Raw genomic sequence first — 17,026 nt, 5'->3', positions numbered from 1 at the left:
TTTGTCGTCCTTGCAACAACTGTGAAGTGAAAATGTATGTGAAACATGTCTGGCAGGTAAATTAAATTTGTGAGCAAAGCCTTCAAAGTATTTGTTCAAACATTTGTCTGAGTCTGGCGCCGGCATTATAAAAAGATGTTAGCGCGATGTAAGAGACGCACGGCGCCATCTAGTATGAATTTTTGGAACTAACTTAATTTGAACAAATTTTCGTATTTTCACCCCCTTAGAACCCTTTTTTCCAGTAAAAAAGTAGCCTATGTCCTTTCTCAGGCTTTAGACTATCTGTATACAAAATTTCATTACAATCGGTTCGGTAGTTTTGGCGTGAAAGCGAGACAGACAGACAGACAGACAGAGATACTTTCGCATTTATAATATTAGTATAGATATACAAGAATTGCTCGTTTAAAGATATAAGATGTATGAGTTCGCTGTAAAAGTTACTTCTGTTTAAACTGCCCCAACAAAATGAATTTGCCCAAACATTTAAAAATCTTTTTTAGCGCTGCTACTTTCACAGTACTACTCTAACAAGGAACACATGCTATAGCCCCTATAGTAATTATCACTTTATTTGTTACACCCTGTGGCCTGTGCATCTGTTGAAAATATTAATTGCTTTTAAAATTTATATATCATAATATTATAAACAACCGGTATGGGCCGAGAAGGTCGACCAATGACCTTAGTGTTTTTAGGATCATTATGAAGTTTTTTCTGATACTTTACACCCGTGTGGTGTGTTTTCTAAACTATAAACAATTATTATAAAATAATTTTGGATCTATTTTTAATCAATCTAGGGCAGTGTTTCCCAACCTTTTTCAGCCACGGATCCCCAGGAAGTAAAGCACAGTTTTCACCGACCACCTTAATAAAATAAACAGCAAAAAAATCGAATTACGTATGGTCCAGAGATGACACCGCGGACCCCCAAACATATACTCGCGGACACCCAGGGGTCCGCGGACCACAAGTTGGGAAACACTGATCTAGGGTGTACTACGCACCTTAAAGTATTATCACTCTGTTTTGTTACAACTTACACCGTGGATAAATGAAATTAAATCTTAAATTTTGTTAGTCTTGCAAAAACTCGAGAACGGCTAAACGGATTTGTCTACTTTTGGTCTTGAAAAATGCGTGAAAGTCCAGGGAAGGTGAAAAAAATAAGGAGTTAAGAGTCCGTATACGAAATTTTGCCGATTTCGCTCATTTTACAGACGTGATTTAACAGTTAAAATACAGTATTTCTATAAGTTTTAATGCACAACATGTAAGATCATTTCAATTATAATCTAATGTTGCAGCTAGATTTTTTATTTTTCTTAGTATCTTTAAATAACCCAACTCAAACCCGCGACAGTTTTGTGATTTTTGCTGTAAAAGGTTTAGAATATCACCTGTTTATGGATTGTATTGACGTCTTAACGGTATGAAAAAAATACAATGTACTGTTGAGAAAGTCGTCTATACAATGTTGGAATTACTTTTTACCACTTTCATATAAAAAACCCTTTAAAAACCAGACAACCTATAACTGCCCGCTAACTTGGCGATCGTCCTTTTTCACCCGGCATATGAAAGACGGGCGTGAGTGTGAAGAGAGAGCAGTAGAAAAGAGAGTACGGGCTCTTAAGTGATACGAAGTTCAAGGGTCATCTAGTTAAAAAGATATTGTTTTTTTTGTTTAACAGTGTTCAATAATAACTCTACACAATTGAAGAAGACATGAGTGGTAGAAGCAGCTGGTAAGTAACAGTTAATAAATTGCAGTTTTTTTTACATAAATGGAGGATTTAGGGCCGGGAAAATGGTTTAAAATAAAAAATGTTGATTTTATGTAAAGCCATAAATATTAGCCAGATGTTGAAGTAGCTAAGTTACTAGGTTTGTTTAAATTGTAAGGGAAATAAGATTGTCCAAGTGCGCGTCGCACGCGATGGGTTCCTGACCGTTATAGAGCGAAAGTAGACAAAAATATTGTTTTTTTTTGTATGGGAGCCCCCTGCTGTGAAAATTTCAAGTGCCTAGCAGTTGCCACTATTGAATCAAATTTTTGGCCTTTTTTGCTCGTAGCTATAGCGGTTCTTGATATACAGCTTGGAGACAGACAGACAGACATCGAAGTCTCAGTAATAGGGTCCTGTTTTTACCCTTTGGGTATGGAACCCTAAAAATGATTCAATGCCAATGTCCTTATGTTATAAAATGTTAATTATGTAATCTGGTTCTTCCACTCACGTCTTTAATGATCATGTACTAGTACTACATAGTACATACTTTAGAAGTTCTGTTGGCACTCGTGGTGGCAATGAACGGCACAATGCCACTTAGCACGGAAGTGGCAGACAAATTATTATTTTTTCCTCGTAATACCATTTGCGTGTCAATTTTGATGACCAATGAAACTTCTCTGACCTTCGATATCTATATAATAGGCCATAGGGTGTAAAAATGGGTGTGTCCCTTGTACAGATTTCACTGCGAAAGTATCAGCGAGTTTTTTTTTTGTGATTTGTAGGTATTTTGTATGGGCAAGCGGCATGCGCCCGACTCCGTCATGAATTTTCCCATTCCAAAGTTTCAAACAGTTCTCTTTCAGCGCTGATAATTTCACTCGATATATAGGGTACACCACCACACCCATACACACCCTAAACCAATGATTTTCAACCTGTGGGCCGCGAAAACCAAAAAGCAGACGCAAATTGTTTTTTTTAAACAAAAGTACCTAACAAAATGCTCTAATTATAAGATTTTTTTTGATACAAATAACGCACACTTCCATATATTTGACCAAGCGATGTTTATCGGAGCATAACCTTTGGCTCGCATCGACTAACTTTATTCGAATTTGGAATGTATGTATGCCTCATTGTTTCTTTTACCTGTTATAATTTAAACTTCCTAGTTGATAGTTCCTATATTGTTATGTAGAAGCGTAGAATGCTGGGGCCCTAAGCTAATGTTGCCTTTTTAGGGTTCCGTAGTTAACAAGGAACCCTTATAGCTTCGGTCTGTCCGTCCGTCTGTCGGTCCGTCAGTCCGTTTGTCCGTCCGTCCGTCTGTCTGTCCGCGGTTTTGCTCAGAGACTATAGGACCTGCAAAGCTGTAATTTGGCATGAATGCACATATTAACGATGCCGACAAAATACGGAACCCTAAAAAAGACGAAAAATGCACAGACAAAAACCCAAACAGACAATACCTACTTTATTTCCTAGCTTCTTATCTAGAACAAAGCTAATATTACCTGTCGTTGTCTGTTAGAGCGTCCGTGGCCTAATGGGTAGACCTTCGGTTCGCACTCCTAGAGGGTGCAGGTTCGAACCCGGGTGGAGGCGTGTACCTATGAGACTTTTTCTGATCTCAAGTGCATAATACGGACGCTCGTACGGTGAAGGAAAACATCGTGAGGAAACCCGCACATAGTTGGTCTCAGACGTATTGACTAGTTCTTTCCTCTGGACTAGGCCGACTATGATGCGAGAATGCCGTATGCGCTTGGGCAATACGGACATTTAAAAATATTGTCCCAGGCACTACAGTATTTGAGGATTGGTTACTTAGTTTCGCTCTGAAAAATACTGTATAAATCATCCACAACGGATGCAAAAGCCTATTATGCGGCTTTTGCGACGTATCAGACATAGACAGCAGCAAGGTGATGACTGATGACTGATGAGGAGCTGATAATGATGATAACATTGTTCAACCGGACACGTCCAACCTCCAGCAGCACTAGACCGACCCACCTTGATTCGACAATTATTAATCTTTACATAGCGTCAATTATTTCAACTACAAACAATCGATCGATGATCCATACTAATATAAATACGAAAGTGTGTCTGTCTGTTACCTCTTCATGCATAAACCGCTTAACCGATTAAGCTGAAAGGTATGGAGATACTTTGAGTCCCGGGAAAGGACATAGGATACTTTTGTCCCGGAAAAATGTACGGATCCCGCGCGATAAATGAAGTATGCATGTACTTGAGGAACTTTCTACCAAATTGTATGGTTGTTTAAATTGATTGAAATCATGCAGTTCTAGTGGTTTCATTTTATTTAAAAAAAATTATATATACCTACCTAAGTAATTCATATGTTAAATAAAGTTTCTAAATCATTAAAATACATTTTTTATTATTATTTGAGTCAAAATATAAATTAAAAAACAAGATTTTCAAAGTCGCTTTGCTCATAATTATTGCGAATATTTTTGCAACCTTGGCAGTTTTGAGGGCTGAATGCGTTGAAACTTTTGCGAAACCAAATGAAGTTTTGATAAGCCACGTACAAATTAAAAATTACATGATAAAAATGTAGGGGACACTATTTACTAAATATCAATATTATGTGTTATTAAATAAATTGGTTCATAGGCAGATGGCGGACTTTCGTAATATTGTTGCGTGTTATCAAAACCAGCCGCCAGACAACGACTACAGTCTCTATAATATATTATATCTTAATATATTATCTTTAAACGAGCAATTCTTGTACATAATATATGTTACTGTAAAAGCTCGAACTTCGGTAAATCTTAAGATTTGAGTAAGTATAGAATACGAGTATAATTGGAATCTCGGAATCAGCTCCAACGATTGTCATGATATCTATACTAATACTAGCTGTAGCCCGCGACTTCGTCCGCGTTAGCATAGTAGATCACATCCCAAGTATTATTTATTGTACAAAAATATTCAATGTACAGAATTGACTTTCCTACGATTTTATTATATATAGATGTTCCGCGCGGCTTTGCTTGCGTAATTTAGGAATTTCACGCAACCGTACATTTTTCCGCAAAAATAGCCTCTGTCCCTTCACGTGGTCTATTCTTCATGTTTGCCAAATAACATAAAAATTGCTCCAGTAGTTCTTAAGATAATAAGCAATTTCAAATAATTTCCCACGTTTTTTCCACGTTTTCCTCTATTTCTTAGCTCCTATTAGTCTTAGCGAGATAAAATATAGCCTATAAGCCTTTCTCGATAAATGGGCTATCTAACACTGAAAGAATTTTTCAAATCGGACCAGTAGTTCCTGAGATTAGCGCGTTCAAATAAGCCCTTTCATATAATTTCCCACGTTTTTTCCACATTTTCCTCTATTTCTTAGCTCCTAAGTAAAAAACGGAGTGAAATTATTTGAAATTGCTTATTATCTTAAAAACTACTGGAGCAATTTTTATGTTATTTGGCAAACATGAAGAATAGACCACGTGAAGGGACAGAGGCTATTTTTGCGGAAAAATGTACGGTTGCGTGAAATTCCTAAATTACGCAAGCAAAGCCGCGCGGAACATCTATATATAATAAAATGGTAGGAAAGTCAATTCTGTACATTGAATATTTTTGTACAATAAATAATACTTGGGTTGTGATCTACTATGCTAACGCGGACGAAGTCGCGGGCCACAGCTAGTTTAGTAATATAGGGGATTTCGGGGGCGATAAATCGATCTAGCTAGGAATCATTTTTAGAAAATGACATTTTATGCGCGTTTTATCGAATACCGAGCAAAGCTCGGTCAAATAGCTAGAGTATTGTATTAACGTGGCGAAAAAAGGAACTAACGCTGCCATCTTACAAAAACGTCATTTTTGACATGTTTTTGACAGTTCTCCTTTACCAGCACCGCACCGTCCACGTTAATTTAAAGCCTTGTAGCACTTTACTATTGAATTGACAAAAGCCGACCAAATGACGCAGGTCCGCCATCTGCCTATGAATCAATTTCTTCCTCATTGGCTCACCACACATTCCCACGACTGTATCTCCTGTGTCGCCAGGATCGACAGCGGTATCCAGCCACGAAAACCCTTTTATATGATCTCGGGGAGCCCGAGGGACATGCTAAAGCTGTCTTGGGACCCGCAACGAAATTAATCAGAAGAAAATAGGAGGAGTAGGAAGAATTCCAGATTCCCTCCCCATATAAAGCGGGAGACAGCACAAAGTTGCAGTGACCGAAAGTCAAAGAACTGGAAGGGGGAAGCACCACGGGAATAAACGTTAATAATAATAGTGACTACTACGCTAGAGCTAAATTAAATTTCTTCCTCATTGGTAGAGCAGCAGCTATTGTACAATGTACCATACATTGTACAATAGCTGCTCTACCAATGAGGTTTTACAATCAAACCAATCACAGCCCGTCTGATCACTGATCTACCATTGAGCGCCTCATCGCCTTCCATTTTTTATTTTTAAAATCCATTTGTCATGGTCACAACTCACACGTACCGCGTAGAGAGGCGAGAGTGCTCTCGGCCGAGCATATTATCCGTAATTACATACCAATGCTTGGCCGAGTGCACTGTCTCGCCACTCTACTCGGCAGGTGTAATCAGGCCTTAAGGTTGCGCTAGAGAAGATGAGTGGAAGGCAAAGGCCCAGCGCAGCAGGGGGACAGCAACAAAGAAAAAAAAGCCTTAGGAAATAATAAGTGTAATAACCATAGCAACTAACAATTACATCACGTGCAACTTGTGATTACGAAAGTAAATGATTGGCTGTAGACGCCGAGCTATTGTTTTCATATAACCGTTATCATAGAATAGAATAGAAAATACTTTATTTGTACAACTTAAAACTAAACTTAAACTTAAAAAAACACAATAGAGGAAAAATATGTACAAATAAGCGGTCTTACTGCTAGCAGCAGTTTCTGCCAGACAACCTTTAATTTTAAAATACAAAAATAACAGTAAGTATACTTGTTAATAATATTATGACTAAATAATATATAAGTATATACTGCATATAACATAGGTACGACATATAAATAACATGTAATAATACATAAAAAATAATTAATATAAACTACATAAAATTTACACAAATATAATAATATATTTTGAAAGAAGGTAAGTACATTTATATTATAGACTATTATGACAGATTTAGATAATATTCCTTAACTCGCTTCTTAAAAATATTTATTGTTTGTGACTTTTGGATAGTTTCAGGTAGAGCGTTCCATAGGCGTATAGCAGAAATAGTGAAGGAAGAGTCATAATGAGCGGTATTGTGAGAGGGAAAAGCAAGAGTAAGTTTTTTTGGAATTTCATAAGCGCCCCCAGACATATTTGCCTAAGCATATTATGTCTTTAGTTTCCTTACAATAAAAATATTCATACTATCTAATAATGACGTGGTTTTGTCCTTATCTTATAAGATAGAGAAGTGGCCAGACAGACTGAAGAGCAAAATATTGTATATAAAAACGTAAGTAAATATACCCAATATGAATCTTTTCGTGTTATGTATTAAAATTTAAACTTACTTGCGCCAATCCCAAATATCGTAGTACCTTTTCTTTCATAATTATTTACAAGAAACGAGAGAGAAAATATAATAATAATTACACCAGGGTTAACTTTAATCTAGGCTAGCGCCATTTACTGTATGTATTATCTAAGTATAGCTATTAAGCCTTAAGTCTCGCCCTTCGTCCAAATGTGTTTTATTGAGGAAGAGATTATAGAGCCTAACCTTGGAGGCTGGTCCTTAATTTGGCCTATTCAGGTCATTAGCAACGACAAAACGACAAACAAACGCATTTAAATATATCACACTTTGTACGACCCAGCAAAAAATTGTTACATTATTTTGCTCTACAATATTAAAACTATTTTTTCTGTGTGGGGCACTTCATGTTTAGTCTTTAGAGCGTTGAATCATGAATGTTCTCTTTTTGAGTTTATTAGAATATAGTTATATTAGTTAGGACCTTTGGTATTTCTGAATTAAAGTATATTATGTATTTTTAACCAAATGTGAGCTGATAGGGATTAGAACATGAAATACATAATAAGTATAGGGCCATTATAAATTTAAAAACTTGTCATCATTGTAACATCTAATAACAGACAACAATTGTATCAATAAGTACGTGTACACTGTACATAAACATTATAAAAACTTTATCATTATTATCACTTATCAGCCCCGCAATAAGACCAAAAGCCAAACCGAGATAATATTTATTTGCATGATGGGCACCACTTCCAAAATATCTGATAAACATAATATGCCTTGTTTATTTCAACTATTACTTGTACTTGTCAACTTTAGAGAAAGAGAGAGAGCTAACCACTGTTAGTTTTTGTTGCTACGCTACTGCATCGGAATCAAAGAATCCAATTCTGAACTGCCTCCGTCATACATAACCCCCTAAAGAAACCTATATTATTTAGGTCTAATTTTTGCAAATCTAGAACCAAAGGGCTGTTCAGTGTTGAGTACTACGCCTGTTATTATGATAGGGGCGGCCTTTTAACACCCTTTCAACTGTCTCTCGTGCTCACTGGACTTGGAGCTACGTGTGGCTAGCTATCTAGCGTATTTACCTTAAATCAGTTTGTTAGAAAGTAAAGGTTATACGTGCACGGTGCAGCTAAAACTTAACAAGAACACCATATAAAGTTTTCTCTCTATGGAAATGTAGAGGAAGTATCACTTATCAGCTGGAGTCTGTCATTTTGTCCCTAAAGTTTGTCAATATTTCTGTCTTCTGATCTTTCTGATTTATACTGTGGACACGTTTAGTCTGCTAATACTACATCTACTGGTCTACATCAGTAAGAAGACATCCCTCCACTTGAGGGTCGAGCGTCTGCAGTCTCGCCACAAGGTCAACTTCAGTTCCTTTGTGGTGAGAGTACTACTGACGCATCTTCTCCCGACCTTTGAAGCGGAGGAATTCGTGCCGACTGATGTGGTTTACCGAAGGTTCCGGGGGAGACTCCGGAATGAAGCGCGCGTCACGTCGCCGTTAATTCGTGATAATGTGTAGTTGTTAAGTTTACATAATTTTATGTATGTTAGTCATTTAAGTATACATATTGTACGGGCCTACGTAGCCTGATTTAAATAAATAATAAGGCGGAAATGCTGAAGGCAACAAATCATACCACAGAAATCAGAATACAGTTACTCCATGTAACGTCACTCTATTTAACGACAAACTCTCTAAAGCGTCGAAATCAATTGACTTTGGTTGGTTTAGCTTGTCTACCATACAATGGTACACTCTACATAGCATCACACCCACTCTCAATAACGTCAGCATTACAACTATTGAACAATAAAAAGTACCATTTAAATTACTAAAATTAGTAAAAACTGCGCAGCTGTGTACGTTTTTTTGTCGCATTGTTATCCTAGACCGCAATAAACTCGACTTTCGGCATCATGCATACAGAACTTTCTAAGAAATTAGTCCTTTTGTTTACAAATTGAGATTGATTTGCACGTGTATGCTGTTTTAGACCCTATTAATATTTATTCGTTATCATAATATTCTCAGTTATACATAAGGTTTCGAACTGTAAATATGGTTAGTAAAAGAAAATCAATGTATAATGACGAAAAAGTATTGATTTTTCTTCTCTCCATTCAACAACAACTCCATATAACGTCATAAAATGCACGGTCCTTATATAGAGTTTACACTGTAGTTAAGTTATTTACGCTTTGTGTTTTATAAATCTATACTAATATTATAAAGCGGAAGAGTTTGTTAGTTTGTTTGTTTGTTTAAACGCGCTAATCTCAGGAACTACTGGTCCGATTTGAAAAATTCTTTCAGTGTTTTTACTCATTAAAAGAATTTGGGTCACAGGCCTTTTAAATATATTATAACGAAATTTGTTTATTAGTAACTAAGTAAATTTGTACCTTTAGTAAAAATATCATGAGATGTAAAGAAAAAAAAATGTGGAAGCTCAGTTACTGAATGTAGCTGCACAGACAAAATAAGAAAACAATATTATTATTATATTAATTAATTGATATTCGTACAGGCTATATTATATTATGACTAGCTGTTGCCCGCGACTTCGTCCGCATGGACTTCAGATTATAGCGCGCGATGTCAACAAAATTGGTGTCAAAAGCTTTTATAAAAAAACCCTGGTACCCCTTAAATCAATACAGCTGTGCAGTGTGCACACAATATGTATTTCATTTTTTTATATTAAACTTTATATTTTATGCCAAATTTTAAAGCTTATTTAGCCCTCCAATTACACAACTTTACCCATAAACTATTTATCATTGATAGATTTAAGGTTACGTCACTGCACAGATAAAGTACTGAGTTATTTAATACCGTAGAATAGATATAACAATCGAAAAAAATCGAAACTTAAATGTAAGATGATACCACGTCTTATAGGAAGACTTTTGAGCAAGCGTCAGCGCGATGTAGAAGACGCACGGCGCCATCTATTATGAATTGTTGGAACTAACTTAATTTGAACAAATTTACGCATTTTCACCCCCTTACAACCCTTTTTGCCAGTAAAAAAGTAGCCTATGTCCTTTCTCAGGCTTTAGACTATCTGTATACAAAATTTCATTACAATCGGTTCGGTAGTTTTGGCGTTTGGCGTGAAAGCGAGATTGACAGACAGACAGACAGACAGAGATACTTTTGGCGTTTGGCGTGAAAGCGAGACTGACAGACAGACAGACAGACAGAGATACTTTCGCATTTATAATATTAGTATAGATTATGTGCACACTGCACAGCTGTTTTTGGGTATTTTGATTAATTAAGGGCCGCGCTACACCGGAATGGCAACGGCGAGGCGAGCACTTTCAGCGCTGCCATTCCGGTGTAGCGCGGCCCTGAGAGGGGTACCACTTACCAGGGTTTTAAAAAGTTTTTAAATTTGACACAAATTTTGTTGACACCGCGCGCTATAAACTAAAGTCCACGCGGACGAAGTCGCGGGCAACAGCTAGTTATGAATAAAAACAATATTAAATAGTAAAGTAGGTATGATTAGTTCTGTTACAATAATAAAGTAAAAAATAAAACGCCATCTGTTTTCATATATAAGAATTAAAATGTTGATTGCATTGATATATTTTCTGGATGGAATATAGGCCAACACGGTACACTCGAACTCCTTTATTTTAGAGCGCCTTCTGTTGTCAACTTGTCACATATATTAGAAATGCAGTAGGAGTTCTATAAGATAAGATAGATTGATTATTATTATACCAAGTGATTATATTATTAAACATAATATTCTAACGTATTAAAAACTATAAACAAAAACATACTAACTAATAAGTATGATTAGTTCTATGTTACAATAAAGTAAAAAATAAAACGCCATCTGTTGAATCGTATTAGAACTAAAATGTTCATTCCATCGATATATTTCTGGATTTTTTATAATATTATACATAAAATATGTTTAAGATTTTTGAAATTTTATTTTAATACACATCCAAGACCCAGGAACATTGAAAACTTTTTTTCCGCCTACGGGACTCGAACCCAGGACCCCCGGGATGAGCGCTGGCCACGCGCAATGCGAATTAATTTTCATCGATATTTTCATGGAAATAAGATATTTTCCCACATCAAAATGTAGCCTATGTCCTTTCTCAGACTCTAGAATAACTGTGTACAAAATTTCATTGCAATCGGTTCAGTAGTTTTGGCGTGAAAGCAAGACAGACAGACAGACAGACAGACAGACAGACAGACAGACAGAGATACTTTCGCATTTATAATATTAGTATGGATAAATCTATTGTTAATATTATATTATAAATAAATGAATAAAATAAATAAATGAAATAAGTATTATATAATAAATGAAATATTATAAACCTATTATTATTAATTAATTAATCATGTAAGCTGTTACTTTGAAATTGATTTTAAACGTTGTAATGGAACTTACTGAAATAATAATAAAGAAAGAATTGTATTATACTTTGTCCAGCCTATGTTAAAATAATATGCTAAAATATATTGTTATTATTTACAAGTAAATTAATCTTAAATATATAAGTACAGTAATGTTTTAATAAATCAATGTTAATTATATTTGCACACTATGTAAATAGTAGAATATGCTCAAGTCCAAACAGAAAAATTGTAACAACTTTTTGTGCCATATTCTGAGCAAATAAATGAATTATGAATTATAATTATGTTAGCTAGCCCATTTATCGAGGAAGGTTATAGGCTATATTTTATCATGCTGAGACTAATAGAAGCGAAGAAATAGAGGAAAATGTGGAAAAAACGGGGGGAAATAATTTGGAAGGGCATATTTGAAAGCGCTAATTTCAGGAACTACTGGTCCGATTTGAAAAATTCTTTCAGTGTTAGATAGTGCATTTATCGAGGAAGGCTATAGGCTATATTTTATTGCACTAGGACTAATATGAGCGAAGAAATAGAGGAAAGTGTGGAAAAAACGGGAGAAATTATTTGAAATGGCTTATTTGAACGCGCAAATCTCAGGAACTACTGGTCCGATTTGAAAAAATCTTACAGTGTTAGATAGACCATTTATCTAGAAAGGCTATAGGCTATATTTTATTACGTTAAGACTAATGGGAGCGAAGAAATAGTGGAAAATGTGGAAAAAATGGGGGAAATTATTTGATACGGCTTATTTGAACGCGCTAATCTCAGGAACTACTGGTCCGATTTGAAAAATTCTTTCAGTGTTAGATAGCCCATTTTTCGAGAAAGGCTATAGGCTATATTTTATCACACTAAGACTAATAGCAGCGAAGAAATAGACAAAAATGTGGAAAAAACGGGGGAAATTATTTGAAAGGGCTTATCTCACGAACTACTGGAGCAATTTTTCTGTTATTTGGCACAGATAAGAAGTAGACCATGTGAAGGATTATAGGCTTATTCTTGTGGATTAATTTGTCTGTGAAATATCTAATTTACGCGGGCGAAGCTGCGCGGAACGTATATTTCGCGTGGTCACGACATCACGCGTAAACGGCTGGACCCATTTTGCTACAAAGGCAGGTATAAAGATACTTTGAGTCCCGAAAAAGAACATAGGATATATTTTGTCCCGGAAAAATGTACGGTTACTGCACAATATACTTTTATGATTTGCGCGTAAACTATTCAATCTATTTTGATGGAATTTGGTATGGAGATACTTTGAGTCTCGGGAAAGGACAAGGAATACTAATTTTGTCCCAGAAAATGTACGGTTGCCGCACAATAAACTTTTATGATTATCACCTAAACTATTCAATCTATTTTGATGAAATTCGGTATGGCAATATGGCAATACTTTCAGTCTCGGGAAAGGACAAGAGATACTTTTTATCCCAGAAAATATACGGTCCCCGCACAATAAACTTCTATGATTCTCGCCTTAACTATTTAATCTATTTTGATGAAATTTGGCATGGAGATTGGAGATACTAATTTGAATCTGGGACAAGGAATGTTTTTTGTCCCGGAAAAATGTGTGGTTCCCATACAATATACTTTACTGATTTGCGCGTAAACGACTCAATCGAATATCGATGTACGGGAATAACAGCTATAAACTAAAGTCCACGCGGACGAAGTCGCGGGCAACAGCTAGTACAGTCATAATTTATAATAAAGAGCCGCAAAAAAGCTGATCAGTTTGTCACGACTAGAGTGACGAGTCATCTAGTCACACCATATCTTACGTATGAAACAGCTGATTACACTTTTACGAATCCACAATGTGATTATTTTTCCTTTGCAACGTGACTAATCAGACGTAAGTATAGGACATAGGTAGACCGTAGAGCACTTCTAGGCTATAGCACCGCGATAAGCGCTTTTGAATTAACTTTTGAAAATCATATAAGAAAGAAACACTTTCTATGGAATAGTCTATGCACAAATCTGGCCGATAGGCGATAGAGTATGGATTGTCAGTCAGATAAGTTAAGGATCTTTATGCCTATCCGGCACTTATCAGTAAGTGGTGAAACAGCCCCTTAGTCTCCAATTACTACAAGTTTTTGCTGATGTGCAATTCTTCAATTCCTACAAAGACATTTTCGAATCCAATCCAATCAAATCAAAATAATTTTATTCAAAGCAATTTTTTACAAAATCTTTTCTGAACGTGGGGTCTAAAATGGCTACCACCGGTTCGGGAACTAGCCCGGAAGAACCGGCGTAAGAAACTCGCAGCATTTTGATCCCTAATTCTCTAAGTTCTAGGATACCTATTGATAACTGTACTCACATAATCAAACCTATCCTTGCACAGATGGCCGAGGAGATGGAGGAAGCCGACGAGCGTGAACCAGGCGGCCCACAGCAGCACCTCGTCCATGTACTGCACGTTGAGGACGCCGAACACGAAGATGAACTTGTAGAACACGTAGTTCCAGAACTTGTCGCGCACTCGCGCCGCCTCTGCCACGCGCAGCCGCCCGAAGACCACGCGCCGGAGACCGCTCCCGAACAGCGCTAGGGCGCAGTACGCGGTGTTGATCAACGTCTGCAAGAGGAAAAGATGGTCAATACGAGTTATGACAGGAACCTAGATGGCATTGCCCACAGCCGCTATCCCGAAGGTGTTAACGTTTAATTTTGGCGACGAGTTTGACGAAGGAAACACCGTACGCGGTTTAAACAACGCCTAGAGGAGTACTCTTCCAACGTTGATTAAAAACGATTACAAGAGATATTATGATAGGCAAAAAAGGCTGTCGACATAGCGGTACGGTAACGATACTAAGAAGCGTCCAATAGTTTGGGTCCATAATATTTATTATTGAGACAAAAGGCTAGATTTAAATGATAGGCCAAGGAAGATTGATAGAAGTAATAGACAATAGTCTGTTTCCTAGGGAGTTATGCCCTAATGACTGGATCTGTTGACTGTTATCAACTCAGAAATAGGGCAATGGCGTTTAATGCCATGTCATAGCAAAGATTAAGAAGACGTATCCAATGAAATCATTCGCACTATTGGGACAACCTGTATTGTATACTTACTTACTGTTTCATAAGTCATATAACTTTTGTGGCTACACATAGGAATACAATATTTGAGTAATTACAACACAAAAGAGAAATTTTAAAGCGTTATATAACGCTCAACATTAAAAAATACTTAAACAGATTCATACAAAACAAGATATTATCATAAAATATATCAATAAACTTAAATGACACATTACATTAATCTTTTTTTAACGATGTCCCCCAGGTCGATGACCTAAAAGGCTAAAACTCATCAACAGCTGTTATTAAATACAAAAACACAATTTTTTGTCTACTTTTGCTAAGATAAAGAAAAGATATAAACAATGAAATTTTTTGAAATCTCTAATAACAATATTATTAACTATTGTATATAAAATTTTAAAAAATATATTACTTTGACTTTTTTTTTTAAATATATTTTTCATCGGTCGAAAGTACCCAAATTTGAGGTTTTTCGAACCTTTAAAAATTCATATCTTTAAAAATATTAACTTTATCGTAAAAAGTCATAGGACCTTCTTTATTGGTATTTCAATAAAGAATATAAAAAAAATTTGTTGGGTTAAAAAATAACAATTCCTTGCAATTGTTTAAACAATGTTTGTTTAAACAATATGGCACCGGGTTGCGCCCTGGCAACATGCATTTATATCATCAGGAGGGCAATTTGAAGAGGATCGCATAAAAAAATTGAGGTGGAATAGTTTTCGGTACTCATGCGCCGACTCGTGCTAGTGTAATAAAACAAAGTCGCTTTTTCAGTCCATTGTTTCATTGTTTATTTAATATAGATCTATATGGCCTTTTACAGCATATGATTTAAATTAATATTTTCGAAGACATCACAGATTTAAAAATTGTGGGACGAAGCTTTTGCGGCGGTATCGGCCAATGCGGGTCACGACTCACGGATAGTAATGAATATAAATAAATCAAAACTACTGAATAGATTTTAATCAATAGTGACATGGGCTATAATATATTATTATATATTAACTAACTGTTGTCCGCGACTTCGTCCGCGTGGACTTCAGTTTACCTATAGCGCGCGATGTCAACAAAATTGGTGTCAAAAGCTTTTATAAAAAAAACCCTGGTACCCCTTAAATCAAAACAGCTGTGGAGTGTGTACATCATATTTCATTTTTTTAAATTAAACTTTATATTTTATGCAAAATTTTAAAGCTTATTTAGGCCCATAATTACACAACTTTACCCATAAACTATTTATATCATTGATAAGTTTAACTTTTAAGGTTACGTCACTGCATAGGTAAAGTACTGAGTTGTTTAATAACGTAAATTAAATTAAGAAATTTAAAAAAAAAAAACCCGCCAAAACAACTTTAAAAAGTAATGAAATAATATTTACTGCCTTTAAGTTCAAATAATTCCTAACTTGTGTAAAGTAATATTTTAGTCCATAATTGCTGTCACGGTGTGTCGGGGGACCGCCAAGTAAACTACAACCTACAACCGCCAAGTCGCTGATTACCTATCCCGATTCAGATCGCTGTGAATTGATCCTTAAACTTGTTAAGTGAAATTAAACATCTACATTAGCGGTCCCCCGACACCTTGACAACAATTATGGACTTAAATATTACTTTACACAAGTTAGGAATTATTTGAACTTAAAGGCAGTAAATATTATTTCATTACTTTTTAAAGTTGTTTTGGCGGGGGATTTTTAATTTCTTAATTTAATTTTATTTCATACTTTTTAAACTTGTGTTGGTTATAGTGCAGAATAATTCCTATCAACAGAATCATATTCTCATGATTACCATCTATCAATGTCCTTTTTTCATAATAATCATAATCATAATTTTATTTGCTAGAATATGGTAACAAATTGATCTTAACATTAAATATTAGAGAACACATATTCTGCTAAAAGCATGCAAATTTTTATATCTTAAGTGCTAATTAGTTACAAAATTTATCAAAACAATAAAATTTTAAAATAAGTAAATAATTAATATCACAACTCTATCAGTCAAATCCATTAAATAAAAAATACATACTATTAAAACAATAAAATTTAAAAGTAAGTCAATAAATAATATCACAAATCTATCAGTCAAATCCATTAAAATAAAAAATAAAAAAATACGTACTATCAAAACAATAAAATTATAAATAAGTTAATAATTATATTAATATCACAAATCTATAAATCCAATTCATTAAAATTCTAAAGTACATTATAGTGGTCATCAAATAAAAAATCAT

At 35.3% G+C, this 17,026-nt stretch overlaps 1 protein-coding gene across 3 annotated transcripts in view; it reads right to left on the bottom strand.

Moving 5' to 3' along the window:
* LOC121736983 (E3 ubiquitin-protein ligase AMFR-like) overlaps positions 1-17,026 on the bottom strand; it is a 49,745-nt gene that overhangs the window by 13,494 nt on the left and 19,225 nt on the right. For all 3 annotated transcript variants that reach the window (XM_042128478.1, XM_042128479.1, XM_042128480.1), the window contains exon 2: positions 14,043-14,300. In XM_042128478.1, coding sequence (XP_041984412.1) covers positions 14,043-14,300 — 258 coding nt within the window. The remainder of the gene's footprint in view (positions 1-14,042; positions 14,301-17,026) is intronic.

The sequence above is a fragment of the Aricia agestis genome, chromosome 20, assembly GCF_905147365.1.
Source record: "Aricia agestis chromosome 20, ilAriAges1.1, whole genome shotgun sequence".
Taxonomy (NCBI): Eukaryota; Metazoa; Arthropoda; class Insecta; order Lepidoptera; family Lycaenidae; genus Aricia; species Aricia agestis.
This window is presented reverse-complemented; position numbering and strand designations above follow the sequence as displayed.